The 27,372-nt window shown below is 44.9% G+C and overlaps 2 protein-coding genes across 3 annotated transcripts in view; one reads left to right on the forward strand and one right to left on the reverse strand.

Moving 5' to 3' along the window:
• Positions 1-7,366, forward strand: part of ANKMY1 (ankyrin repeat and MYND domain containing 1) — a 108,911-nt gene extending 101,545 nt beyond the window's left edge. For both annotated transcript variants that reach the window (XM_075340923.1, XM_075340924.1), the window contains one exon: positions 3,333-7,366. In XM_075340923.1, the coding sequence (XP_075197038.1) occupies positions 3,333-3,619 (287 nt within the window). In that variant the 3' untranslated portion in view covers positions 3,620-7,366. The remainder of the gene's footprint in view (positions 1-3,332) is intronic.
• The window catches only part of GPC1 (glypican 1), a 135,643-nt gene continuing 115,524 nt past the window's right edge, over positions 7,254-27,372 (reverse strand). The window contains exons 4-9 of the mRNA XM_075340925.1: positions 24,728-24,893; positions 22,359-22,489; positions 21,151-21,270; positions 10,358-10,491; positions 10,083-10,258; positions 7,254-7,910 (exon numbers count right to left, since the gene is read on the reverse strand). Of these exons, the coding sequence (XP_075197040.1) occupies positions 7,699-7,910; positions 10,083-10,258; positions 10,358-10,491; positions 21,151-21,270; positions 22,359-22,489; positions 24,728-24,893 (939 nt within the window). The 3' untranslated portion in view covers positions 7,254-7,698. The remainder of the gene's footprint in view (positions 7,911-10,082; positions 10,259-10,357; positions 10,492-21,150; positions 21,271-22,358; positions 22,490-24,727; positions 24,894-27,372) is intronic.

Below are 27,372 nucleotides of genomic sequence, written 5' to 3' on the forward strand. Positions count from 1 at the left end.
TCTAGAAGCGAAAAGGCGACGATGGCTATCTACACACCCAGACGACAGCCCTTGAGGGAAGAACTTCTGACCACCAGGTCGTACCAGGGCGGAGTGACCATAATAGCTCTGGAGTGTAGGATGGGCATGGCAGCCGCTATGATCCCTGTAACGACCCTTAAGCAAGTAAGTGGTCCCTTGCCTCGCAAGGTGGATGAGCTATTGGTGGGATAGAGGCGCCTTGAAAGGTTGAGGCGCGACAGGACTGGAACCGAGCGGTGGAGCGACGCACCCGCATGCGTCTGGGTCGATGTTGGGTAGGGGAAGAATCTCTTCCCTCAGGTGGCCTAGGGGACCAACTGGACTAGCCCATTTCCGAAGGGACGCTCCCCTAAGAGCGGAAGGGAGACCAGCAAGAGAGGTCGCATCCGTATTCCAGATCTTGAGTTAGAGTGCTAAACGGATGGTCACACTGCTGCTAGAGGCTTAGACCGAGCCGCTGGCAGACGCCCGGGCTGTGTTGAGAAAGTACTCACCGAAGATGTCAACCAGTTCTGAATCGGCAGAGATGGAACGTAGACCGCTGCGTAGGGTGTCCGGAGTCCCTGAGAGACGTCACGTTAGGGATGATAAGCCAGGTGGAACCCTGGCGGGTCGATCACAGGGGAGCATGCCCCTTCTCTCCGGAGCCCTTTGAGGAAGGGATAATGACAATGACAAGACTTACCGCTGGTAAACGTCATGCCTGGTTGTTGTCTGCCATGACGCAGTAACCAGGCGAACTACTGGATGTCCACTGCATACATCATGGGTCCGCCAGAAAAGTCTTAAAGGAGACCTGTGTGCTCAGAGAGGAGAAGAGGACTCACCGTGCTCTTATGGTCTGACTCACCGCTTCTACCAGGCTATTCGTCATGCGCCGAACCTCTGGCGCCTGCTCGGAATCCAGCAGAGGTAGTACACCTGGGTCATCACCAGAGGGGTTGGAAGGCTTCCGGCGGAGCAGAAGCTTGGACCTGGGAATAAAGGAAAAACCATGGGGGGGCGCTGAAGAGACCAGGCGGGTCCGCTTCGAGCCGTGGATAAGGTCCCTGGCACAGGACTCACCTCCCCCTGTGAGTGCACGGAGAGAAAAAGGGCTGTCCGTACCTTTATGGCTTGACTCACCATTTCTACCAGGCTATTCGACATGCGCCGAATATCAGGCGCCTGCTTGGAATCTAGCAGAGGCGGTACGCCTGGGCCATCACCCGAAAGGTCGAAAGGCTTCCGAAGGAGCGGCCGTCTGGACCTGGGGATGAAGGTGAAAACTCCCCGAGGGGATTGCGCCAGTCCTGTGGAGGTATGACAGAGCGTCGGCCAGGGACGCAGCGTATGCGCACCGACCCGAGGACGTCAGCGAGGGGATTTATGGCTTGAGACAGGGGCGCTAACCAGCCGGCCGGGGGGGGGATACCAGGACCTGCGGTGGCTGTAATCACTAATCTGACATGATTTGGGTGAATTCAAAAGTTGAGATATTATTCTGTGAATATATGTTGATTTTAAAAACCACCGTTCCCTTCTAGGTGTATGTATCTATCATGTCAACAAGTTGCCCGATAGCACCTGTATAATTCAAAATATCTATATATCTATATCTATCTATCTATCTATCTATCTATATATATATATATATATATATACATGCATACAATAATAAACTCAACCTCTGATAAAACACAATTCCTGTATGATTGTGGCTCTTTTGAGGGCTTGTTTTTACTGTTATAAATGGTTGCTGCAGCTTCCGCAATCCGCACACCGGGAGTCCTATTTTTTTTTTTTTTTTTTTTTTTTTATTTAGGGAAGATGGACGCCGAAGGAGTCTGGAGAGCGGGAAAAACACATCCACCTCCCCCCCTGTGATGCCTGGGGCAGAGCGGAGGGCGGAGACGGACGGCCGGCAACCAATAGCGCTGCAGTGAAGGGCGGGCCTGGGACACTGGAGACAAGGCCGGAGCTGGGGCCTAAATTTTGGGGCTGCCGGCGCGCAGGGAAGTAGAGACAGGCGGTCCTACCTGCAAGCAGTGGTGGCGCAGCAGCGATGACCGGAGCGCCAAGAGGGAGGTCTGCGCGCGCCGCCGACTGCTGAGACGTGGCTGGGGGGCAGAGCGTCTAGGCCGTGACCGGGGCCTCAATTTTGTAGCCGCCTGGAGAAGAAGGTAGGAGAAGATCGGTCCTAGCTGATCTCGGCGGCGCCGGCCCAGAGATGGATGCGGTGCAGGCAGGGCGCCCAGCCCCTGCCTGTGTGCAGTGCCCCCGTCCTGGAAGACTGCTGGCTCCGGGGGAGCAGCGTTCTGAGGCAGGGAAGTGGACATCATGATGGGGGTAAGGAGCCCCCCTGCAGGAGAAGGCAGCGATGCGGGCCCCATCGGATTTCAGACGTGCTGCTGAGGTCCCATCCCTGCTGTATGCCTCTGTACGCCTTTTGGGGTGATACCGCAGGGCGAATCAGGGGTGGCCATGAGGTGTTTCCCACACGAACAAACCCGGCAGTGGTACCACGGGACTGAACGGGGGAGAGGGCCCAAAATCTCAAGCCCCTGCGACCCTGGGGAGTGGTACCCACAGGGCTGCGGAGGAAGAGTGATGAAGAAAATACCTGCAGAAAACGAGAAGACAGGTATGAGAGCGATGAGCGGCGCCGAAAAGGAAAAAAAGTGCAAAAATCAAATGGCTGAGGGGGGCCGAGATGGCCCACATCAGCCTCCTACGACACTAAGCTAAAACTGAATTGAGCTCGCCTCCGGCTCGGGGTGTATACTGCTGGGGAGGAGCTAACTTTTTCTGTCTACTTAGTGTCAGCCTCCTAGTGACAGCAGCATAACCCATGGTCCTGTGTCCCCCAATGAAACGATAGAGAAAAATGACCCGGTCATTAGGGTGTTTTAGTGGCCGGGGGTGAAGGTGAAGTTAACATCACATTACTGCAGTGGTCAAACTTCAACAAAGAGCAGTGGTGTAACTACGGTAGAGTCCAATGGTCCTGTGAAATTTGGGCATTGCCTGGAGTGGCCCGCCCCCCTCCTTTTCCCTCCCTACCTGACTTAGTTTTTACCCCTCATCAGTGCAATGCAGGAAATCTAATTTAATGAGAGGCCTCTGACTGTGGGTATAATGGGGAATGTTCCTCCTTGTGTAGACTACCAAGCCAGTGTAAGGCAAGTATTTATCAAGTATTCAATATATATATTGATCTTGGCCAGCGCATACGTGAAACAAGGAGTATCCAAACTGCAGAACTGATGGTAAAGTGATGGAAAGAGGTTTATTTTTTATACTTTTAATGCTTAATTTCTTTCTAATTGAAGGGAAAGTCAGTGGCAAAATGCTTTCAGGCAAAGGGAGAACAACCAGTCCCGAGAGAAAGACCAGTCCCGAGAGAAAGACCAGTGCTGGGAGAAAGACCAGTCCCGAGAGAAAGACCAGTGGTGGGAGAAAGACCAGTCCCGAGAGAGAGACCAGTCCCGAGAGAAAGACCAGTGGTGGTAGAAAGACCAGTCCTACAAAGCATCTAGATGCTAAGAAAGACTCCTCAGGACGTGATGTTTATGGTGACAGCATTCCAAATACTGGCGAAAACTACAGTTTTAATTAAGTACATCTACTTACATGACCGTTCTTTGCTCTTCTTTGCATTATTACCAGTTTGTGACGCTTTATTTGTGATGTAAAGTCATACAAACTATAACACATAAAGCCTCGTGTGATGTATGAAAGTAGCCACACATTTTGCTAACTTGCTTTGGAGTTTTCAGAGGTTTTATAGAAATGGAGGGAGCGACGCATATGTGAACAATTATCCACTTAACTGCACGCAACAGGATCCAGTTTTCGAAACACACGCAAGACCAATCTAGCACACAACAGGACCCAGCTTTTTATACAGACACAGGACTCATCTAGCATGCAACAGGACAAAGCTTTTCACACAGACGCAGCACCCATCTAGCACGCAACAGGACCAAGCTTTTGACACACAGGACCCATTTAGCACGCAACAGGACCCAGCTTTTGACACAGACGCAGGACCCATCTAGCATGCAGCAGGACCCAGCTTTTCACACAGATGCAGGACCCATCTAGCATGCAGCAGGACCCAGCTTTCTACACAAACGCAGGACCCATCTAGCACGCAACTGGACCCAGCTTTCGACACAGACGCAGGACCCATCTCTGATATTTATGGAGTATTTTGTCAATATGCCATTAATATCCCAGATGTGAACACCCCTTTAATGAAATAAACTCAAATGTTTTTCTAATCTTAAGATTTTATTTTAAGGGGTTATCAGAGTCCATGTAACTAAATGTTAATTCTCATCAACATAGATGAATATTTTTAGTGCTTGTAAAAATAAGAAATGTTTAAATGTACGACTTTTTCAAATTTGCAGCCATTCATGAGATCTTAACACTCTTCCCTTGTTTACAGCTCATTGTCTTAGGGGGATCAGTCTCCGCTTCATCTTGCGAGCACCACGCTGAAGCTGGCAGGGATTAAGAAGTAGCAGGACAATTCACCAGCTTCAAAAAAGTGCTTACAAGCTCAGAAGTCAGAGATTGTAAGCACTATGCATGTTCTGAGGTCTAGCAGTGGTGGTCGGTCTCCAAGACAACCAGCTGTAAAGAAAAAAAGTGTTCATATTTTAAGAATGGCTGAACATTTTTTTTCATAAGCAATACATTTCAAAAGGTATTTCCAAGCACTATCCCACATCACCCACTCATGAAGGTGGGAATAACAGTTTAAAGATTTGTAAAACTGATGAAACATTGTAGTACTTTATATATTCCAATTTTCAAGATCTACTGTATTGAGCTGAGGGGACAAAACCTTTTTCAGGATCATGTATAGATGGTTATACCATATAAAAGCTATGCACTATTTACAGATAATGAAAGCAGCAAGGAATTAAATGACAAAATATATTAGAGAGCCACATATTTTTTACACTGGTTATGTGTGCAGGGAGCCAGCGCTAAGCGGTGTATGCTGGTAACCAAGATAAATATCGGGTAACCAAGCAAAGTGCTTTGCTTATACCCGATATTTACCCTGGCTGTGCAGGGAGCCTGACACTTCCCCGCACTCAGCATGTACTCACACACACACACACACACACACACACACACTCACCTGTCCCCAGCCCTGCAGTCCCCACGGCACTGACGTCCTCAGTGCCACGGCCCCGCTCGGCTCCACCCACCCCAAACTCTGCCCCCTCGCGCTCCGCCCCCCCGCACACAACGGAGTCCGACAAAGAATTCTGTTCTTTGTCATCCATTGTACAGCGCATCAGTCACATGCGTCAAGCGACGCATGTGACTGATGCAAACAACGGAAATGTGAACTTAGCCTTACTGAGAAATCAGCATTTAATTTAGTATGCAAATTAGGTTAAAGATCTATTTGTAGATCTGAAACCTTTGTCACTCCTGCTCTATTCCTCGCCCAGCACCAACTCTCTCCTGATTGACTGTTGGATCCTTTGCCTGAAGTCACACAGCTTAGAGACAGTCAGGCAAGTAGGAGACGGCGGGGCTGAGAATAGAGCTGGAGTGACAGAGGCTTTAGATATACCATAGTTCTTCAGACTCATTTGTATATCAATTCAAAGCAATTTGTCAGTGCTGGAGGAGCGAACCGACCATGTAAAGATGTGGCTGGACTTGTCTTTGAAAGACCTACGTGTGCATATGAGTAGTTTGGGGAGTGAAAGCTTTGTTCCAGATTCCCTTTAATTTCACATACAGTATTTTATATAATGGAATTTTCTTGGCAATTCCTTTTTTTGGGGAGGGGCAAATACACTACGGAGAGATATTCCATTACAGTCTGAGTGAACTATGACTAAGCATTTAGGTTTGTGCTGGTTTTTTTTTTGGGGGGGGAGTCTGTTGTGTAAGGATTTTGTTTTTTTGTTCTGGTGTTTTCTCTATCAGAGAAGATAGGAGGTTGGGAAAAACTAATGTATTCAATGACACTAAATAGAAGGCACTTCCAAAAATGAAGCTAAAAAAAAATCATGTTACATGTAAAAATGCAAGTCTTTTTCCTACTGTATGAAATACAATAAAACAAAAGTAAAAGTGTTAAATCAGTATTTCGGAATATGAAGAACATGGCATATTCATTCCCAATATGGTGCTCCCCCCATGTCTACAGGTTGTATTTGGAGTTGCAGTTCTGCTCCATTGAAGTGAATGATGCAGCGCTACAACATGATGCCATTGACAGTCATGACGATGTTGATGGAAGGAGACAGTGATGTTTTTAATGATGTAAAACCCATTTAAAGTTACCTGACTTTAAAATTGCAGGTAAAATAACACATTTATTTGCTGCAGAGCTGACATCGGTAAGGTCAGCATGTTCCTGCTGTGGCCAGTGATTGACTACACTCTAATGATGTTACAAGCCATGCACGTGCCATGGCACATACACGTGTCTGGATTATTAGACTATTACTACCTGCCGATCATGCACACATCTTGGCAGCTTTGCAGGTCGTAATGTCATTGACACCATGTACTTTTGCTGCGGAAGTGAGACATCTTGGATGTGGTCGGGTCACCCCTTTAAACTGTTTTATTTTATGCTTTTCTTTAACACATTCGCACACACTTGGCAAGAAATACTCAATTGAAGAAAATAAAAAGTTATCTGCGGACCACATGCTGTAGAGGTTAAAAACATATCAATCATGTCTCTCCTATCAGGCTGTGTTCTGTTTACTTAAACTAAAGGCTTTATCATCTAGTGATTATCACTGCTGGACTACAATGTCACACACACATCAGTCCAGCACGCCCTTTGTGAGGTGACTGACACCTCACTGTCAATGTACAATCTCTATAGAGAGCCTGGTGTGGGCAGATGCAGCTCTCAGCTCTGCTACATGCTAATTAAAAGTTCTCATTGTGTCAGATCAGCTGCACCCAGTAATCTAAGTGACACATCATTAGATTCAGGATCACTTTGCCTACCTCATCCTGCTCTCAGATGAAGAAGCAAAAGCCTGCTGACATATTCCCTTTAATAATGTCCGTTTTGATGTATCGGGCCCAATATCTTTATTGGTTTACCAACACCGACTACCAACTATATCATCCTTCTCCGGCTTACTGACCCAGGTGAAAGTTTTCGGAGTAATCATTGGTCCTGTTCAGAGATCGGTGCTTTCTGCTGAATCAGAGAATTGACAAAATAAAACTCCCAGTGACGTATATGAAGAAAAATGTATTTTATATAGAAACCAGGAAAATTGCATACATTGCTCCTTTGTGCTTGTCAGCGGTGTATGTATAGAACGGTATGTCTTTGCACTAATAAATATTTTACAATTTTTTTGCAATTTTATTTTTAATTTTAGAAAAGAGACACAATATTAGTGAAGTTTTATGTCACTTTTAACATTTTTTCCCTATCAACCAAAGGAAAAAACAGCCAGATATGGTTTATCTGTATCAGAAAATAAAATACACGCAATTACAAAAAATGTACAGGTATGGAGACAGGTTGAGCCTGCAGAAGAGCACAGTGTTATAGAGGCCTGATCTCCAGCACTCCTTTCCTTTTCTTTCCATTTTCATCTACTTCCAAATACAGAAGGAGGTCAAGTTTATTTAGGGAGAAGAGTTACTGCATTCCCTTTATATAACAGTTCACAGAGGTTACCACCTGGCAACATGTGCCACAAGCAAAGCGGCAAGAAGTAGTAATAGATTCCATGAGTTGAAGCTGGCATTTCCATTCAACCCTGGTGAATTCTCTTTTCGGACTACATGCGTTTGTGTGTGTATTACGGTGTTGTCTCCAGAAGCTGTTTTGATGCACACAGTATCCGAGCAGCCATCTCCGCTCCCCGAGCCGCTGATATCATCACCTGCGGAGAGAAACAGAGAGGTTAGTGCTTGATGACACCCAGGTTAGCCAAGGATCCCCATCCATCATCAGCTCATCAAACCCCCTAATTTATCAGATGATGTCTTTTAGGCCAGTATCACACTTGCGAGTGCCTTGCGTGTAACTCATGCGAGTCTCTCACAGCATCACCCGTCACGGCCGCACACTATCCAGACAGGAGCGTTTCAGCTGCATAGAGATACATGCAACCGACCCGCTCCTGTCAGGAGAGTGTGTGGCCATGCCGGGTGATGCAATGAGAGACTCGCGAGAGTTACACGCAAGGCACTCGCAAGTGTGACTCCAGACTTAAGCAGAGTCTATAAATTGGTTGACTTGCAAGATAGTAAAGGCAGTGGATGATTTTGGTTTGTCTGAAGAACTCTGCTTCTAACAAGACTGAATACTCCAGATAGCCGTCTACCACACACTCATTTGGCCCACAGCTATACCAAGATTTCTCCATAAACTACTCTGCCAGGAACAAAGCACTGCATACATTAGAAAGTGTAATGTTCTATTTTTATGGATTCTTAGATAAAAAAAACATGTAAACAAAAAATCTGAGGCACAAGGAGCTCATCAGGGGCCAACAGAAGTCAGCAGTCAGCATACGAAGTACAACACAGAGGCCGAGTTGGCTTGTGTGTATGTGGACCAAGTATCATTTAGAGCATTTTTTGGGGAGAAATTGTTTTCTACAAAATGAAGTGCTAATTGAGTGAATCTGATGTAAACCAGTCTATATAATATATAAACCAGTCTACATATACATATATACATAAACTATATAATAGCTTATAATCTGGAGACCACTCATAGTGAAGCAGAACGGACCTTTTTAAACACCCTGCTGCCTAATGCAAAGGCTTTTAAGGTATGCTGCTCTTTATGAATGCAATTCTCTCATATCAGTTCAGCATAGCTGCATGTAAGCTCATATAATTGGTATCCCCAGACAAAAGAGCAAAACCCACACTCAGTGAAAGAAGAATATGCATTTGACTATGGCATCCCGGACAGGATATCTGTGATTTGATCAGCAGGAGAAGTTAACACCTCTGTGTTCCTGTAGGAGATGGTCAACTACGCCCACTCCTACGTAGAAGTATATATATATATATATATACATACATATATATATATGCACTTGAATCATATAAAACCTAGGATGTAGCAGAGCTGGACACGTGCGGCGTTCATTTTATAGTGAGAAATTGTATTTGATAATATACATGCTTAGAGTACTGTAAGTAATGTGTAATGTAAAATGCTGGCCCCCCCCCGTGCTGTATCAGGCAGAAGATGTGGTATAGCGAGCCAGGAGCATGGTAGTTTAGAGGAAGGATAGATGAGATGTTTAGTGTAGTGTAACTAGCGACCAAGTGTGCAGGAGTGGGATGTCAGTTGTAGTTAGTTTGTTATAATAGAGCAGGAACACAGGCAAGTAGCAGAGTGGTTACCAGGGAGACGGAGACAAGGAGAGAGTAGTGAGCAGTGAAGGATTAGGGAAAGCAGGAAAAAGAATTCAGTGAAGTGGCAGAAGTCCTAGTTGTGCGGACCGGGCCTAGAGCTAAGGCCTGTCCAGGAAGGGAGGAATCCTCCCATGCGTCATGACCTCAACCTGCGGAGCGGCTGAAGAACGTCCTAGGGACGGTGGGACGTCTGGGCATAGAGAAACCGCCGACGGGACCCAGAACTGCTGAGATGTCCAAGGGCCCAAGTGAGACACAGCAGCAGCAAGGAAAGGATTCGGGTGGGAAGAAGTACACATAGGACTCAGCAGCTAGAGGATTGTTCCCTGGGAGAGTTCCAGTAAGATAGAAATTCCCTACCCAAAAAATAGCAACAGCATGAGTGGCCCTGCGGGTCTGAGGCAAGAAGTGTGGTGATCTCCAATAAGTAAATCCTGTTGGTTTTACAAGGAGGCTTGTGTGTGCTTGCCTTGCCGTCTATGACGAGGACCCAATAAATCAAGATGGAGGCAACACCGGATGTAATTATAAGTGTCTCATGCCCCAACGGGAGCATCAACAGACATACACATTTAATGGATCAAGGGAAAGCACTGCCGGTCATCACCTGGCTCCCCTCTTCATTCCTGTGGGATCACCATTAAACTCTGGAATTACATTTTATACTGTTGTCTTACTTGTGTCTTGGAAATCCACGTCATTTCCATTGTAGGCATTGCGGAGACGATTGGTCATAATCTTCAGCTGCATGATCTGCTGACGGATGGTCATGTCAGGCTTTGTAATATCCACATCAATCTCAGGATTATTTATCTGGTTGGCGAGTCCACTGCCCATACGCTCAGGCATGTACCTAAAAGAAAATGTACAATGTTGAAGAGTTCCGAGGAAATTAGATAAAAACCTGGATCCAGCTGCCTAATATAACCAAGCTTTACACAAGCAGACTGACCTTGCTCTCGCCATTCCATTCCAGCACTTGTCTTCATTTCCTGGACCAGCAATAATCTTTTCACTGCAGAATAAGTTCGGTAGAGATACCCAATAATCTTGAACTTCACTGAGTATTACCTTCACATCTGAAACCTTTAAAAAAAAAAAATATGTCATCATTAATTTTGGTATATTGTGTTAGTGGTTTAATTATTAGGATTCTTTATTGACCATGTGCATCTAAAATGGTTGAAATTAAAGGTAACTATTCTTAAATGAATGTCCCCAAGCCTCACACTACACAAGTGTAGATCATCAGAACACATGGTATCTGGCCATGGCTACACAATGTCTCTCGCTCTTCCTGAACCATTTATCCGTTACATGGCCTGTACATTCTTTTCCATAAGAATTGCATAGGGCTACATTTCCCGTGAGGTAGTTGTTGACGAATTCCTCCACAGTGCATAGGTGACAAAGTAATAATATTACAGACACCAAAGTATCATGGATTGGAGGTATGGATTCTTAACATGTACATGATCATGTAGTCCGTAGTCTACTCATAAAAGGTCACAGAAACCTTGTAAATTTCGATATTTAAAAAAAACAAAGTTGCAAAGACACTGATAAATCCATCATTTTTGCATAGAAGTCTTTTCCATAGCTAAACTCATTTTCGATTTTTGTTTTTGCATCACATTCTTGTTTGTCCAGACTGTGTACACTAGAGAAGAAGCTGGGTAGCGTTAGAGGTCTATCATCACAGCCTGCATAATATAATTTCTCGCCAACTTAATAGCTATAACTCTTGAAAGATTTTGCTTTGCATCATTTCTTGTCTGGTCTCACTAGAAGTACCCTCGAGAAGAAGCTGGCCAGGAGAAGAGCTGGATCATTATAGTCTACATAATAGAATTTCCCAACTTAATAGCTCATGTGTGAGTGATGCCTCATTTACTGTCTGTCCTGACTATGAGTGCCCAAGAGAGGAAGCCGGGCAGAAGAAGAGATGGATTGTAAAAGGCTGCAAGGAAACATTTCTCTGAGAGGGTCTATATGGAACCATGAATGCAATCTTTTAATCAAATGCACAAAAAAAACCCCCCAAGTTTTTAACTTCATCTTGGAAGTGCCGGATTGTTTTCATTTTCTGCTACTAGCTTTTATAGTCTTTACCAAGGAGGTATTTCATATAGGGTAATTTTTGCAGCAAAGTCTAAAAGAGACGCCCTCAAAGAAGTCAAGGCCATAAAAATTGCCACCAAGTCACAGACCGCTCCTGCTAGCGATTCACCCGCTTCGGCTGACATTGCAACACTGGAGCGGTGGCTTCTCAACCGCTCTGCTCTGTTGACGGGCGTGACTGCAGACATCATGCTAGGCGCTAGTTAGGCAGCAGAGAACCGGCTGTTAATCAGCATGATTATCTATCCCGCCCAGTCTACAGATCAGAAAAGAAGCCTCCGTTCTGTTGACTATAGCCTGTAGGAGCAGTCTTTGTGCTGGCGAAGAACGGCGCTGGGCACAACAGGTAGATAGTCCACAGCAACCTTCCTGTTCGTGCTTAGGCACAATTTTTTTTTAAGTTCTGGATATACCCTTTAATGGGTTTATCTGGGACTATTTAAGTTCTTTTTTACTATGGGCCTAAAGGCCACGTCTCACTAAGCAACATCGCTGCTGAGTCACGGTTTTTGTGATGCAACAGCGATCTTGCTAGTGATGTTGCTGAGTGTGACATCCAGCAACAACCTGGCCCCTGCTGTGAGGTCGCTGGTTGTTGCTGAATGTCCTGGACCATTTTTTGGTGGTTGCTCTCCCGCTGTGAAGCACAGATCGCTGTGTGTGACAGCGAGACAGCAACAACTGAATGTGCAGGCAGCAGGAGCCGGCTTCTGCGGACGCTGGTAACCAAGGTAAATATCAGGTAACCAAGAAGCCCTTTGTTTGGTTACCCGATATTTACCTTAGTTACTAGCGTCCGGCGCTCTCAGGCTGCCAGTGCCGGCTCCCTGCACACGTAGCCAGAGTACACATCAGGTAAATAGGCAAAGCGGTTTGCTTATTAACCCGATGTGTACTCTGGCTAGGAGTGCAGGGAGCCAGCGCTAAGCGGTGTGCGCTGGTAACCAAGGTAAATATCGGGTAACCAAGTGCTTACCAAGCGCAGCATCGCTTCCACACGTCGCTGCTGGCTGGGGGCTAGTCACTGGTCGCTGGTGAGATCTGCCTGTTTGACAGCTCACCAGCAACCCGTGTAGCGACGCTCCAGCGATCCCTGCCAGGTCAGGTCGCTGGTGGGATCGCTGGAGCGTCGCTTAGTGTGATGGTACCTTAAGAACTAACAGGTAGGTAGTTGCTAACTACCTGCCTGTTTTGCCCAGTGCCAATTTCTGCTAGCCCAGAGTGGTGACAGACCGCTCTTTTCATCAATTCAGTGGCTTCCACTGACGTCACATTGACAGAGCAGTGACTTCTCTTCTGCTCTGTTGACAGAGTGTGACTGCCGACTTAATACTATTGACAGCTGGCTCCCTGCTGCCTAACTGCGGGGAGCCAACCGTCAATGATCAGGACATTGGCAATAATGCACCATGGACAGAGTATCCCAGAAGAGGAACAGCTGCTCTGTTGACATGGAGCAGATACCTCGCCGGCAGGAGCAGTCGTTGACCATTCTGTGCTGGCCCCGGGTAGAACAGCAAGCAGTTAGGAAGTGCATGCCTGTATTTTTTTTACTATGGGCCTAAAAACTAGGCCCTGGATAAGTCCTTTAATAGCATAACTCTTAATATTTTGTATTGCAACATATTTTGGTCTGTCCTGATTGGCAATTCCCTAGAGAAGATCTAGGCAGAATACTAAGAAGTGAAACATTAAATGCTTTGTCTGGTGTATCTAGTATTGCAGCTTGCATAAAACATAAAACAGCCCATAGACACAGTAACAATGTTTATAAAAAGGGTCTTTTCTACAATCTAAGGAAATCTATTACTATTGTCTTATGACAGACATTTAATCACATATCTTGCGAATTATTCATACATGTTTGTCATGAGACAAGCCCTTTAAGCAGTATAAGCCAAGCACATAGCGGAAGGTATAGGCCCTATAAAAATTGGGCCTGTATTGCTGTAATCGCTGCCTCGATCCTACAGAAACTGAGGTGTATTCAAACTTTCTCAGTGCACCCTTGGTGTGGTCAAGAGCTCAGTGCACTGTTCCTCCCACACTGGTGATTGAGGCTTGCGTAGACCGAGCACTGTCTGCCCAGAAAGCTCAGGCAATCTAGCACTGTCATTAACCAGTGAGGAAGTTTGGGCCATACAAAACCCGTGGGCAGAACAGTGCACTGAGCCTCTTGGCAACACCATTATTAGATTATTCAATTAAGTTTTTGTTTCTGCAGAACAGAAGCCGCAATTAGAAGACAAAGTGTTTCTCCAGACTTGGGTTGCAAGTCTGCAGTCACTATGTGACTGCAGACTTGTGACTCCTCACATTGTGCATTGTACTAGCTTGTCAGTATCCTGTCCAGTGCTGGGATCTGGTAGCCACAAGTATGTGATTTGCATACTCCAGGCCACATTCTGTCCAGACGTGTCCAGCTGCACTCAAATCACTTGTATTGAGTGAGGCCGAGCATGTCTAGTTGGCATATGAGGGCACGAATGCAAATTGCATACTTACTTACTGCATGATCCCAACGCCGACAGGATAATCTTGACAGCATGCACTGTGCACTGTAAGGATTCACAAGTCTGCAGTAATGCAGAGAGGCTGCAGACTTCCACCTCAAGCCTGGACATTCCCATTAAGGTACATTTTTTTTTATAGGGGCTATATCCCATAAAAGCGATCTGCTTCGTTTATACTGTTAGTTTGGGCTAACAAACACTCTTATGCATCTTCTAACATGGCTATGCCCGCTGCATATTAAGGCTAGTTTCACACTTGCGTTGAAGGTATCCGTTGCATTGCGTTGTGTGACGGATGCAACGGATGTGTTGCATATAGTGGCACAACGGATGCAATAGGTGCTGCAAAACAACGGAATCAGTTTTGATTTTTTTTTTTTTTACAGTTTACCGGCGGCAGACTATTGTGAACGATCAGCTGATTGCTCACAGCAGCCGGTCACCGGGTGATCAGCTGATCGCTCCCAGTAGCCAGCCGCCGGGTGATCAGCTAATCGCTCCCAGTAGCCGGCCGCCGGGTGATCAGCTGATCGCTCACAGCAGCCGGCCGCCGGGTGATCAGCTGATCGCTCACAGCAGCCGGCCGCCGGGTGATCAGCTGATCGCTCACAGCAGCCGGCCGCCGGGTGATCAGCTAATCGCTCCCAGTAGCCGGCCGCCGGGTGATCAGCTGATCGCTCCCAGTAGCCGGCCGCCGGGTGATCAGCTGATCGCTCCCAGTAGCCGGCCGCCGGGTGATCAGCTGATCGCTCCCAGTAGCCGGCCGCCGGGTGATCAGCTGATCGCTCCCAGTAGCCGGCCGCCGGGTGATCAGCTGATCGCACCCAGTAGCCGGCCGCCGGGTGATCAGCTGATCGCTTGGCCGCCGAGAATGTGTGCGGGGGGCGGAGTGACGAGTGGGTGGAGCCGAGCGGGGCCATGGCGCTGAGGACAGGTGAGTGTGCGTGTGTGTATGTATATGTGTGTGTGTGTGTACATACATGCGGAGTGGAGTGCGGGAGGGGGCGGAGCCAAGCGGGAAGTGTCGGGGCTCCCTTCACACGTAGCGAGGGTAAATATCACCTTTGACACTATGGTTTGGTGAGGGCTGGCAGTAAGGACCTGACTGAAGACGATCATGTCCCCTGAGGAGTCTTAGTGACGAAACGCGTCGGGACGCCGGGATGTCATCAGGGTCAGCATAGGGGTCCAGCTTGAGACCTAGTTGTGGTCCGTCCTTGTTAGGACGGAAGTCTGGGGCAGCAGTCTTTTGTTATTTTGTATCCGATAGGTAGTAGGGCCAGTATATGGCGGACATATCCACTACTCAGGATCTAGAGACTCCGTGTCCCTCCATCAAAAGGGATTGGGTGAGACCATTCCTTTCTTAATACCTTGAAATTGTTTGCATTTCGTCTGTTTATATGACTGACCATTGTCAGCGAATGGAGTGCATTGTAATGTTATTGCTTTTTTAGGTATTATTTTGTATATTGCGTTTTTTTGTCAATTGGACCACTGTCCTTTGCCTACAAGCAATACTTCTTTCCTTTATGTATGTTTAGTTTTTTTCATGTGTTTGTTATTCTAGTGGCCTCACTGTATGCGCTTGCCTATTTGGGCTAGCCCACATGACCAGGGTGTTATCACCTCTTACAGTGATGGCTTTCAGTACCTAACTTGTGCCTTTGGAGTGAGATATTTGCTCCTACAAGTTTAGGAATAAAGGTAATTTTTATGCTGAATTTGTACCCTAATTATAATTGGATTGCTATTTTGTTACCCGATATTTACCTTGGTTACAGGTGCAGGGAGCCAGAGAGGGTATGCACAGTGAAATCCAACGGATTGCGCTGCTCAAAAAAAGTTATATGCTGCGTTCCTCCCGCCCGGCGCAGCGTCAAAATAACGACGCTGCGTTGTCCAGCGGATGCAATGCTGACACTTGCGTTACAGTGCGTCGTCCATGCAAGTCTATGGAGAATAGCGCAGTGCGTTAACGGAACGCAAGTGTGAAAGTACCCTAAGAGTTGTGTGCAATGTGTGATCTATAAGATTATTCTTATTTATAATTACCATCCTTTTTTCTTAAAGGGAAACAATCATTATTGGTCCACATGGATTCAGCAGGAGGCCACATGTGCACAGTGCTCGAGGATCCTCTCAGTTGCCCTGACAGAGTGACACATGGTCCCTGGCACATTCTGCTGTTTAGTTTCACTAATACCAAACAAATGGGGGATTCTGATGTAAGGCACAAGTTACACATTCCGCGAGCACAATTCCAGGCACACAGCTTGTCTGATCACTTCTGAGAAGTCAGAAATCAAACATCAAAAACATTTCTAAGATTTTTGAACAAATCACTATGAAGTATGTAACCAGCAACAGAATTTAAAGCGCCTCCAAAATACATCTTACTGCTTTGTATTTGTGCCCAATTTTCAGCACATAGTAATTTGCCCTTTAAATCTTGGCTCTGGGTGGGGAACACTTGGGAATAAGCTTATAATAATAATTATTTTATAATGTACAGTCTGTCAGTTATTAACATGTCCTCAGTAAGCCATAAAGTGTCAGTGCGAAGTATTCTGCACTGATCAGCTATCTAGAAGCCAAAAATAACAGAACAATAGACTGCGGCTACAACTAAACCAAAACAGGGTTCAGTCTCTGCCGCGTACAACTGATTTTGGCCCGTCTTTAGCATAAGTTATGGGTTGGATTTAAGTTTGGAAATAAACTCCGATCACAGGAGCTACATGTCATCAGCATTCTCTACTAATGAGCAAGACTATGCGCAGACAGGAGGATTTTCTAGAATAGATTTTAAAATTGTTACACTAGGGTTTAGGTGCATTTTAGGAAATTGAGCTTGTCAGCTGGAAATGAACAGAAATCCTTCCATGGATCAACAATTAGATATTAAGCCTTAAAAGATGTGATCTCTCCCTGTCTCTCTCTCTCTCATATATACAGTGGTGTGAAAAAGTGTTTGCCCCCTTGCTGATTTCTTATTCTTTTGCATGTTTGTCACACTTAAGGCTATGTGCGCACAGTGCGTTTTTCGCGGCGTTTTTGCGAGTTTTTCGGGAGCGTTTTTGGCCTCAAAACTGCAGGACTTTGCTTCCCCAGCAAAGTCTATGAGTTTTCATTTTTGCTGTCCGCACACATCTGTTTTTTTTACCTGCGTTTTTGAGTTAAAAAAAAAAAAAATGGACATGTCAGTTCTTTCCTGCGTTTTTCTGCGTTTTCCCCCCATGCAATGCATTGGAAAAACGCAGCAAAAGACAGAGATCAAAAACGCAGCAAAACGCACCAAATCGCGGCAAAAACGCATGCGTTTTTTTATGCGTTTTTTCGACGCAGGTGCGTTTTTAGCGGCCAAAAACGCACAAAAACGCAGCGTCAAAAAGACGCAGTGTGCGAACCTAGCCTAAAGGTTTCAGATAAACCAAACAAATTTAAATATTAGACAAAGATAAAACAAGTAGACACAAAATGCAGTTTATAAATAAAGGTCTTTATTATTAAGGGAAAAAGAAGTCCAAACCTACAGGGCCCTTTGTGAAAAAATGATTGCCCCTTTCCCCTGAAAACATAAATTAACTGTCGTTTGTCACATCTTTGGGAAGCAGAGTTCAATTTTCCTAGCCAAACCCAGGCCTAATTACTGCCACACCAGTTCTCAATCACTTAAATAGGACCTGCCTGACAAAGTGAAATAGACCAAAAGATCCTCAAAAGCTAGACATCATGCAATCCAAAAAAATTCAGGAACCAATGAGAAAGCAATTGAGATCTATCAGTCTGGAAAAAGGTTATAAAGCCATTGCTAAAGCTTTGGGACTCCAGCGAACCACAGTGAGTCATTATTCAGAAATTGTGAAAACATGGAACAGTGGTGGACCTTTCCAGGAGTGGCTAGAAGTCAGAAATTACCCGAAGACAATAGAGATGACTCAAGATAATCCAAGAAGGAGAATGAAGCGGCAGCTCAACCTGGTGGTTGGAAAACTTTTAATCTGTATTTACAGCAGACAACATATACTGGAGTGGAGGGGGAGGTGCGGAGACGGCAGACTGACGACAGCCGTTTCGAGTGGACTCGTCAAAGCGCTAGCCACAGCGCAAAACGGCTGTCTTTTTGTCTTTGAATAGCGATGACTCATCAAAGAGGTTACAAACGACCCCACAACAACATCCAAAAGAACGTGCCTCAGTAAAGGTCAGTGTTGTTCATGACTCCATCATAACAAAGAGACTGGGAAAAATGGCCTGCATGACAGAGTTCCAAGTCAAAAACCACTGCTGACCAAAAAGAACATAAAGGGTCGTCTCAGTTTTGCTAGAAAACATCTTGATCATCCCCAAGACGTTTGGGACAATACTATGTGGACACACGAGACAAACGTTGAACTTTTTGGAAGGTGTTTGTCCCATTACATCTGACGGAGAAGTAACAGCATTTCATAAAAGGATCATCATACCAACAGTAAAATATTAAGATATAGTGGTGGTAGTGTGATGGTCTGGAGCTGTTCTGCTGCTTCAGGACCTGGAAGGCTTGCTGTGGTAAATGGACCCATGAATTCTGCGGTCTACCAAAAAATCCTGAAGGAGAATGTCCAGCCATCTGTTTGTGACCTCAAGCTGAAGCGCACTTGGGTTATGTAGCAGGACAATGATCCAAAACACACCAGCAAGTCCACCTCTGAATGGTTTAAGAAAAAAAAATTAAGACTTTGTAGTGGCCCAGTCAAAGTCCTGAAATTAATCTAATTGTGATGCTGTGTATGACCTTAAAAAGGCAGTTCATGCTCAGAAACCCTCCTATGTGGCAGAATTACAACAATTCTGCAAAGTTGAGTGGGTCAAGATTTCTCAAGAGTGTTGTAAAAGACTCATTGCCAGTTATCACAAACACTTGATTGCAGTTGTTGCTGCTAAGGGTGGCCCAACCAGTAGTTAGGTTTAGGGGGAAATCACTCTTCCACACTGGGGCCTGTAGGTTTGGATTTCTTTTTCCCTTAATAATAAAGACCTTCATTTATAAACTGTATTGTGTGTTTACTTGTGTTATCTTTGTCTAATATTTAAATTTGTTTGGTGATCTGAAACATTTAAGTGTGACAAGCATGCAAAAGAATAGGAAATCAGGAAGGGGGCAAACACCTCTCCACACCATTGTGTTTACATATATATACACCAAGTATATATATACCAAGTTTACTTTTAATCATCAAAATCCAAAACTGAATGCACAAAAAAAATATCTAAATCTAATCGATATTTAGTGTTATTGCCCTTTGTGCAAGTGTACATGGAAGAGCAGATGTGGTTTTGAAGACACAGTTTTTGAAGGAAATCGCAGCCAGGTTGTTCCAAACATCTTGGAGAACTGGAAGTGATGATTTGGCTCCTATCTCTGATTTTAACATCATCGAGTCTGTCTGGGGTTACATGAAGAGACAGGATTTGTACAAGCCTCATACAAAGAAGCTCTGCGGTTAGTTCTCCAAGATATTTGTATCAAATCTCCCTGCCAAATTCCTTCAAGATCTGTGTGCAAGAGTAGCTTTAAGAACTGATGGTGTTTTGAAGGCAAAGAACGGTCAGACCAAATATTGATGTGATTTAGATTTCGCTTTTGTTCATTCATTTTCCAGTTTGTTAATTTATAAAAGTAAACTATTAACACTTTTATTTTTTAAAGCATTCTTACGTTACGTTTTTTTTCCACACCAGCTTAAAGCCTGCTTTACACGCCCCCATCGTATGTGTGGCACGTTCAATTTGTTGAACGTGCCGCACAAACGATTAACCCCCGTCACACGTACTTACCCGTCCATACGACCTCGATGTGGGCGGCGAACGTCCACTTCCTGGAGTGGGTGAGACGTTCAGCGTCATATCGAAGTCACGCGGCAGCCGGCCAATAGAAACTGAGCAATCATGGGAGAAGAGCCTTGGTGAGAGAGGTAAAGAAGAACCCCGAGATCACTATGACTGAGCTCCAGAGATGCAGTAGGGAGATGGGAGAAAGTTCCACAAAGTCAACTATTACTGAAGCCCTCCACCAGTCGGGCCTTTATGGCAGAGTGGCCCAACAGAAGCCTCTCCTCAGTGCAAGACATATGAAAGCCTGCAAAAAACACATGAAAGACTCCCAGACTATGAGAAATAAGATTCTCTGGTCTGATGAGATGAAGATAGAACTTTTTGGTGATAATTCTAAGCGGTATGTGTGGAGAAAACCAGGCACTGCTTATCACCTGCCCAATACAATCCCAACAGTGAAACATGGTGGTGGCAGCATCATGCTATGGGGGTGTTTTTCAGCTGCAGGGGCAGGACAACTGGTTGCAACTGAAGGAAAGATGAATGCGGCAAAGTACAGAGATATCCTGGAAGAAAACCTCCAGAGTGCTCTGGTCCTCAGACTTGGCTGAAGGTTCATCTTCCAACAAGACAATGACCCTAAGCACACAGCTAAAATAACAAAGTAGTGGCTTCAGAACAGCTCTGTGACCATTCTTCACTGGCCCAGCCAGAGCCCTGACCTAAACCCAATTGAGCATCTTTAGAGAGACCTGAAAATGGCTGTCCTCCAACGTTCACCATCCACCTGATGGAACTGGAGAGGATCTGCAAGGAAAAATAGCAGAGGATCCCCAAATCCAGAATCCCAAGAAGACTCATGACTGTACTAGCTCAAAAGGATGCTCACTACTGAGCAAAGGGTCTGAATACTTATGACCATGTGATATTTCAGTTTTTCTTGTTTAAAAAATTTGCATTTGGATAAAAAAGTAAAAAAAAAAAAAAAAAAGGTTTCTCCATTTAATCAGTCCGTGAAAATTGGACAGCAACAGTATGACACCAGGGTGCAGTCCAATGTTTTCCATGGACCCATAGAGTTGCATTGCCGATCATTATCGGACATGTCACCTCGGACCACTCGGTCGGTGGGAACAGTGTGCACAGGTCATAGAATAATATGGGTACGAGTGCGATACGTCAATAACACATTGTGTGCACAGCCATCACTGTTCTGAACCTTAAAACACTCACGACTTCTCTTTCTTTTTTGTTACTGTTGGCTCCTTCAGTCTGGGTCTACGTCACTTACCAGGTTGTCCATGCTAGGAATTGTGGATTTATCTTCTGAAGCTGCTTTTCCTTTTCTCTTTCTCTCCTCTGCCTTGGAACCTTTGTTAACCTTTTTGGGATTTCCACAACTTTTTAACACCTGCAGAACGTAAAACAGACCATGATGACATTTAATGTAAAGAATAAGGATAATGGGCAAATTAACCAACCACTGTCCTATCAACTAGACCTCTGACCAACCAATGGCAAATCACTGTGGTACCTCTGTGCGATATTAGCAAGCCATGCTCGGCTGCTGAAATCCAATAAAATTGGATGTAAGGAGCAGCATATACAAGGCCAACTTTAAAGTTACTATTAATAAAGCTGAGGGTTGCGGATCCTTATTGTAAAAGGTAGGACATGCGCCTATTGGACATTTATGGCGTGTCCAGTAGATATGCCATTAATGTCTAAGATGGGTATAAAACGTTAAGCAAATTTGAGAATATGTCCCATCAGAATAATCTATCAATATATGCACCATTAAAGTCATACATAGAATAATGAACCAAGAGTCACACCGTACTGACTGCCGTGTTCAGTATCAACTGTATTTGAAGCATGAATATAAAGGAGGACAAGGTTTGTAAAGTACAAGATATAAAAACCTTTTTTGTAACAATATAAATCTTAAAATCACAGGATGACAGAATAACAAGTGTGAGGAGGAAGGATAGACAAAAAGGACGTAAAGAGCACAAGGCGTTAAAGATCTAAAATAATTTCCCAAAAATAATTATAATTAAAGTGCCACAATATATGCCTATAAAGGGGAAGATGCTATTAACCCAAATTAAAGTGCTAAGCAATACTAGTAAAACAGACCCAGTCTGCCAAAGAGGGAAAAGATCCCATAGGTAAAAAATAGTGTCCCGGATATGTCTGCAGCAATGCGACTATGTACACATACCTGTGGAAAGGGAGACTGGGAATAATGGGTGAAGAAGCCCAGCAAGGAAATGCCTCCAACGCACGTTTCGCTGTAGTTAATACAATTTACTCATGGGGAAGTAAGTCCATCAGAATAATTTCTGGCACTTTGACCCTTCTAAAACACTGGCCTGGTGCATGGTAGGTAGGAAGATATGCATAGGATGGGATACAAGGAGCTCAGGAACGTCTATCATATCATGTCCATTTTCTGTCAAGTATGGACTTCAGATTACATCAATGCTCAGCATTTACCTTATTTGTTATGACCTCCTTGTTCTCCTGCATATGGGTTATGGCCTCAGAGATCTTTGTGTGAATAGTTCCCACAATGTTCTCCACACCAGAAACTCCATTAAACTTGCCGGCCACCAGCAATAAGGATTCTACAAGAGGTAAGGAGAGACAGCCACCATTATTCCATCACTTAACTTACTCAACTTCTTTTTGTTATCTCGATTTGCCTCCTTGGACCCAACAATCTCTTATTACCTGGTCAGACTAATATATACAAGAGCAAATCGATCAATATTATGATATGAAGGACAATTTACAAAGAGAGAACAAGCCGATGTAACCTGCTCGTCTGCAATATTCGCTTTTCTGTACGGTTACTATTCTTAGAAGATGAAGGCCATATTTTATATTATAAATTGTAAAAAACAAGAATACAAATGTACAAAGGTCAATGTGCTGAGAAAGCATCTCTGTAATGTGTAATCAATTGTGACCATGAGGTTTCCTAGCCATTAATGTAGGTCAGAATAATGATCCCAGATCCCATGGTCTCAGCACAGCGTTCCATATATTAACATATACAGTACGTCTCCAGGCGCTGGGTACACCGCCATGACTGTGTTCACACCATAACACTGGTCAAGCACGCACCAGCTATTTTGATTCACGGATTTTAGTTCAAGGATCTGGAAAAAGGTCTGAGTGTTAATTTTATTCTGATTGATTGGGAGAAATGCGAACTCCAGACCTAATCATGGGTCATAATAACTACATGCGTCGCCCATGGGATTCTAATTAGAATGGAGTAATGAGGTTTCAAGTGACCTGAAAAGAAGCCAAAAGAGAGGCAAGACTACACGACAGGCCGAAAAATGCTGATCTTACTTTCCTGAATTTTATTCTGTCTTACATAACTTCATTTAAAAACATAAATGGGGTTTCCTAGTTCCATGTCTTATTAGAGTGATGGCCATGCATGCACACCTCCACTCTATTCATTGTCTATGCGACTGAAAGAATGCCAAGCGCAGCAATCTACTTTCTCCATCAGTCCCATAGACAATGATTGGTGTGGTAGTGTGCATATGTGACCAGCCTAATACATGAGGTGACGTCTCAGTTTGTGGGACAGCTCCTTTTCTGATGCCACCCATGTACCATGGTGCAATCACTCACTACTCTGTGAATAGAAAGATGGGCCATATGATTACTAAAGTATTGCCCAACATGTCCCATGGCCCAAAAGGATTGATCTCATCTTTGTATACATACCTAGAGTCTGTGGGGAATGAATTCCAACCTTTGGCAGTTAAAGAAAAGTGGGTGTTGCTGGTTCTGAATATGCTGGAGGATGACTGGGAGGAAGTCTTGGAATCGCCTCTAAGGTCTCCCCGTCAGTTAACAACAAAATGATACAAGTCTATATAGTACACTAGGCATATCTCACCCCACTGAGGTTGTTTAAGATACAACGCCTAGAGACGTCAGAGTGTCCGTGGTGTTATGGGGAGGACGCAGGCTTCGTCCATATGATCTGGGGCTGCTCGGTAATCGCTGGCTTTTGGCGTGAGGTGGTAACGCTTCTGTCCTCCCTGGCCTCCTTCCCTATACCTCTTGATCCACTACTCTGCCTGTTTGGAGTCTTGGACAAGGGAATCTGGTCTCATCACAACAAAATATTTCTTCGGGAATCCCTATTTATGGCCAGGAAACTTATTGCCCTGCGATGGATGGATGGATGGGCAGTTCCCCCCCCCCCCCCGACGATGCATGCATGGGTGGAGCTAGTAAATGCGGTGCTCCCCTATGAATGGACAGTGTATCAAAATAGAGGTTGCCCTGAAAAATATAAGGTTTGGGAGATGTGGAATTCCTCTCCTCTGATTCGCTATTCGCCTAAGTGTAATAACTGGATTGCCCGTTTGCGCTTATATTTTAGTAAATATGTATATTATGGTCTGATATTAACGGTGAATGCTCCTTGATTGGTGCCTATGGCAGAAATGGTCACTGTGATATTGTTATTATGTATTCTATGTTTCCTTCTTTTGTTCTCTGTGTCTCATTAAGGTGCATATGCACCCTAGGTACCAGGAACATGTGTATCTCATTACAGAATACTTCTACAGTTTCACATGTGAGCATTGTACATATCCTTATTTTTACCTGGTTTATCTCTGTTACTTAATAAACAAATTGTAAAAAAAATAAATATTTCCCAACATGTTCTGATAATGCATATACTATCCATTTCTCACCTTGACCATCATACAATCACAAAATATTTGACCGTTTATGACTCGCTCAAGTCTTATTACAATTATGGGATGGAGTAAAAGCCGGGCGGCTGTCACCTGCTCATCTAGATGTCTGACCACTGCACTCACCAATCAGATTCCTCCACTCCGGGTCTAAATCCGCTTGATTAGCCAGACATCCTTGCATGACGTTCCAGCAGTAATTGTCACACAGCTTTATATTGGAGTGGCCGCGACAGAGAGGACAATACATCAGCTTCATGACCTCACGTGTGCATTCTCGACTCATAGGGACCTGAAAGCATAAAATACAACCGCGTATTATAGATCATGTCTAACCCGGAAAAATAACATGTCACTGCTCTGCAAACCTGATACACTGGGCACCATTACTACTGGTGGGGTGCCAGATTCTGGCTGCAGCATCTTTTTGGTGGAAAAATCAGTTTAGATACATTTATAATGAATTGCACCAAAAAAAAACCAAAAAACAAACCGGGACGCACAACAATGAGCAGTAAGAGACTATGCGCACAGGGACCTGTTACTGATTGTTCGGTGTGTATGGGAACTGCACCCATCCGCAAAATGTAGGCAGTGTAAATCCAGCTTTACAAAGGACCGTCTTAAAAAGTGGCTCATGGGGGATGATACATTTGCACCTTTAGATATTTTATTCTCGTTTTAAACTATCTACTGTTTGCTTTACACCAAAACACTTTCCTGCGTCCAAATTTTATTTAGGCCATTTCCCCTGAATGGTTCATCACATTGTCCCTTGAAGGAAGTGCACAATGGGGCGCTGATCCAGAGAAATTGTCTGATTGCCATATGTGGAGTCAGGAAGGAATTTTTTCCCCTAGTGTGGCGCTTACTGTCTGCCCCATGGGGGTTTTTGCCTTCCTCTGGATCAACATGTTAAATTAGGTCATGGGTTGAACTCGATGGACTTAAGTCTACCTTCAACCTTAAACACTATGAAACGATGAAAGTATCTAAAAAACAAATAGCTGTAAAACATGATGTAATATTATGCATCAAATTTCCCCACAGTTAGGTCCATTTTTCGCCAAGCTTTATGCCCAAACACATTAGTAAATCCATTCTAATGGATCAGTTTGTGGACTCTAGGGTTCCGCGACTGCAACATATAAATTGAAAATATCCAATAGGGTCGGATTTTTTGGGACTTGATTGTTGAGATTACAGTTCCCTAAGGATACCGTCACACTTTAGCGACGCACCAGCGATCCCACCAGCGATCTGACCTGGTCAGGATCGCTGCTGCGTCGCTACATGGTCGCTGGTGAGCTGTCAATCAGGCAGATCTCACCAGCGACCAGTGACCAGCCCCCTGCCAGCAGCGACGCGTGGAAGCGACGCTGCACTTGGTAACTAAGGTAAATATCAGGTAACCAAGGGCTTGGTTACCCGATATTTACGTTGGTTACCAGCGCACACCACTTAGCGTTGGCTACCTGCACTCCTAACCACAGTACACATCGGGTTAATAAGCAAACATTTGCTTATTTACCTGATGTGTACTCCGGCTACGTGTGCAGGGAGCCGGCACTGACAGTGTGAGAGCAGCGGATGCTGGTAATGAAGGTAAATATCAGGTAACCAAGAAAAGGGCTTCGCTTGGTTACCCGATATTTACGTTGGTTACAGCTTACCGCAGGCTGCCAGACGCCGGCTCCTGGTTCCTGCACATTCAGATCGTTGTTCTCTCGCTGTCAAACACAGCGATGTGTGCTTCACAGCGGGAGACAAACGTCAAAAAAATTAACCAGAGCAGTGTGTAACAAGCAGCGACCTCACAGCAGAGGCCAGATCGCTGCTCAGTGTCACACACAGCGAGATCGCTAATGAGGTCACTGCTGCGTCACAAAAACCGTGACTCAGCAGCAATCTCGCTAGCGATCTCGCTATGTGTGAAGCACCCCTAAGGGTTCATTGCGACCCCATTAACCTTGTATTGCGCTGTGATGTAGCAGCTATATAGTGAGCTTTATTGCTGCCAAAGTCACTGTGTAAGGCTATGTTCACATTTCCATTGTTTAGTATCAGTCACAATCCGCCGCTCTGATAAACAACGCAATTTGTTTGGCGGATTCCGTTGTTTCCCATAAACTTGTATGAGCAGCAGATTGTGACTGATGACTCTGCGTTGCATCCGTCACGCGGTGCATCAGTCGTTTACTGACAGTCGGGCGGGAGGGACGAAGCATGCAACATTTTTTGTTGTGGCAAAAAAACGCACCCCGCAGGATTCCGTTGGAATCCGTCAGGAGGCATAATGTAAGTCTATGATGCAGGATTCCGTTATCCTGCGTCACGCAACGGATTCCAGTGCAGGAATCCGTCACGTTTTACTGAGCATGCCCAGCAGAACGTCCGAAATCATGTAAAATCAGTTCCTCCCCCCTCCCCTCCACGCAGGTTTTATACTGAAATGACCGCCCGGCGGCCGGCTTTTCAGAGAGATCAGCTGACTGTTCTCTCTCTCAACGGAATCCGCTTTCTCATGACAAGAAATTCCATGTGTTGTCACCCGTTGTACAACACATCAGTCACAAGCGTTAAGCAACGCAGGTGACTAATGCAAAAAACGGAAATGTGAACATAGCCTAACCCAACCTGAACAATACACCGGAGAGCTGCTTTATTCTATAGAATGTAGTATTTAATGGATTCTTGGTTGCTGGTCAGAGGAGCGAGAGGATGGCTGGAGGGTGAGAGGGATGGGATAATCTCATTAGTAGCTTTGGCTT

Source organism: Anomaloglossus baeobatrachus, chromosome 3 (assembly GCF_048569485.1).
Source record: "Anomaloglossus baeobatrachus isolate aAnoBae1 chromosome 3, aAnoBae1.hap1, whole genome shotgun sequence".
Lineage (NCBI taxonomy): Eukaryota > Metazoa > Chordata > Amphibia > Anura > Aromobatidae > Anomaloglossus > Anomaloglossus baeobatrachus.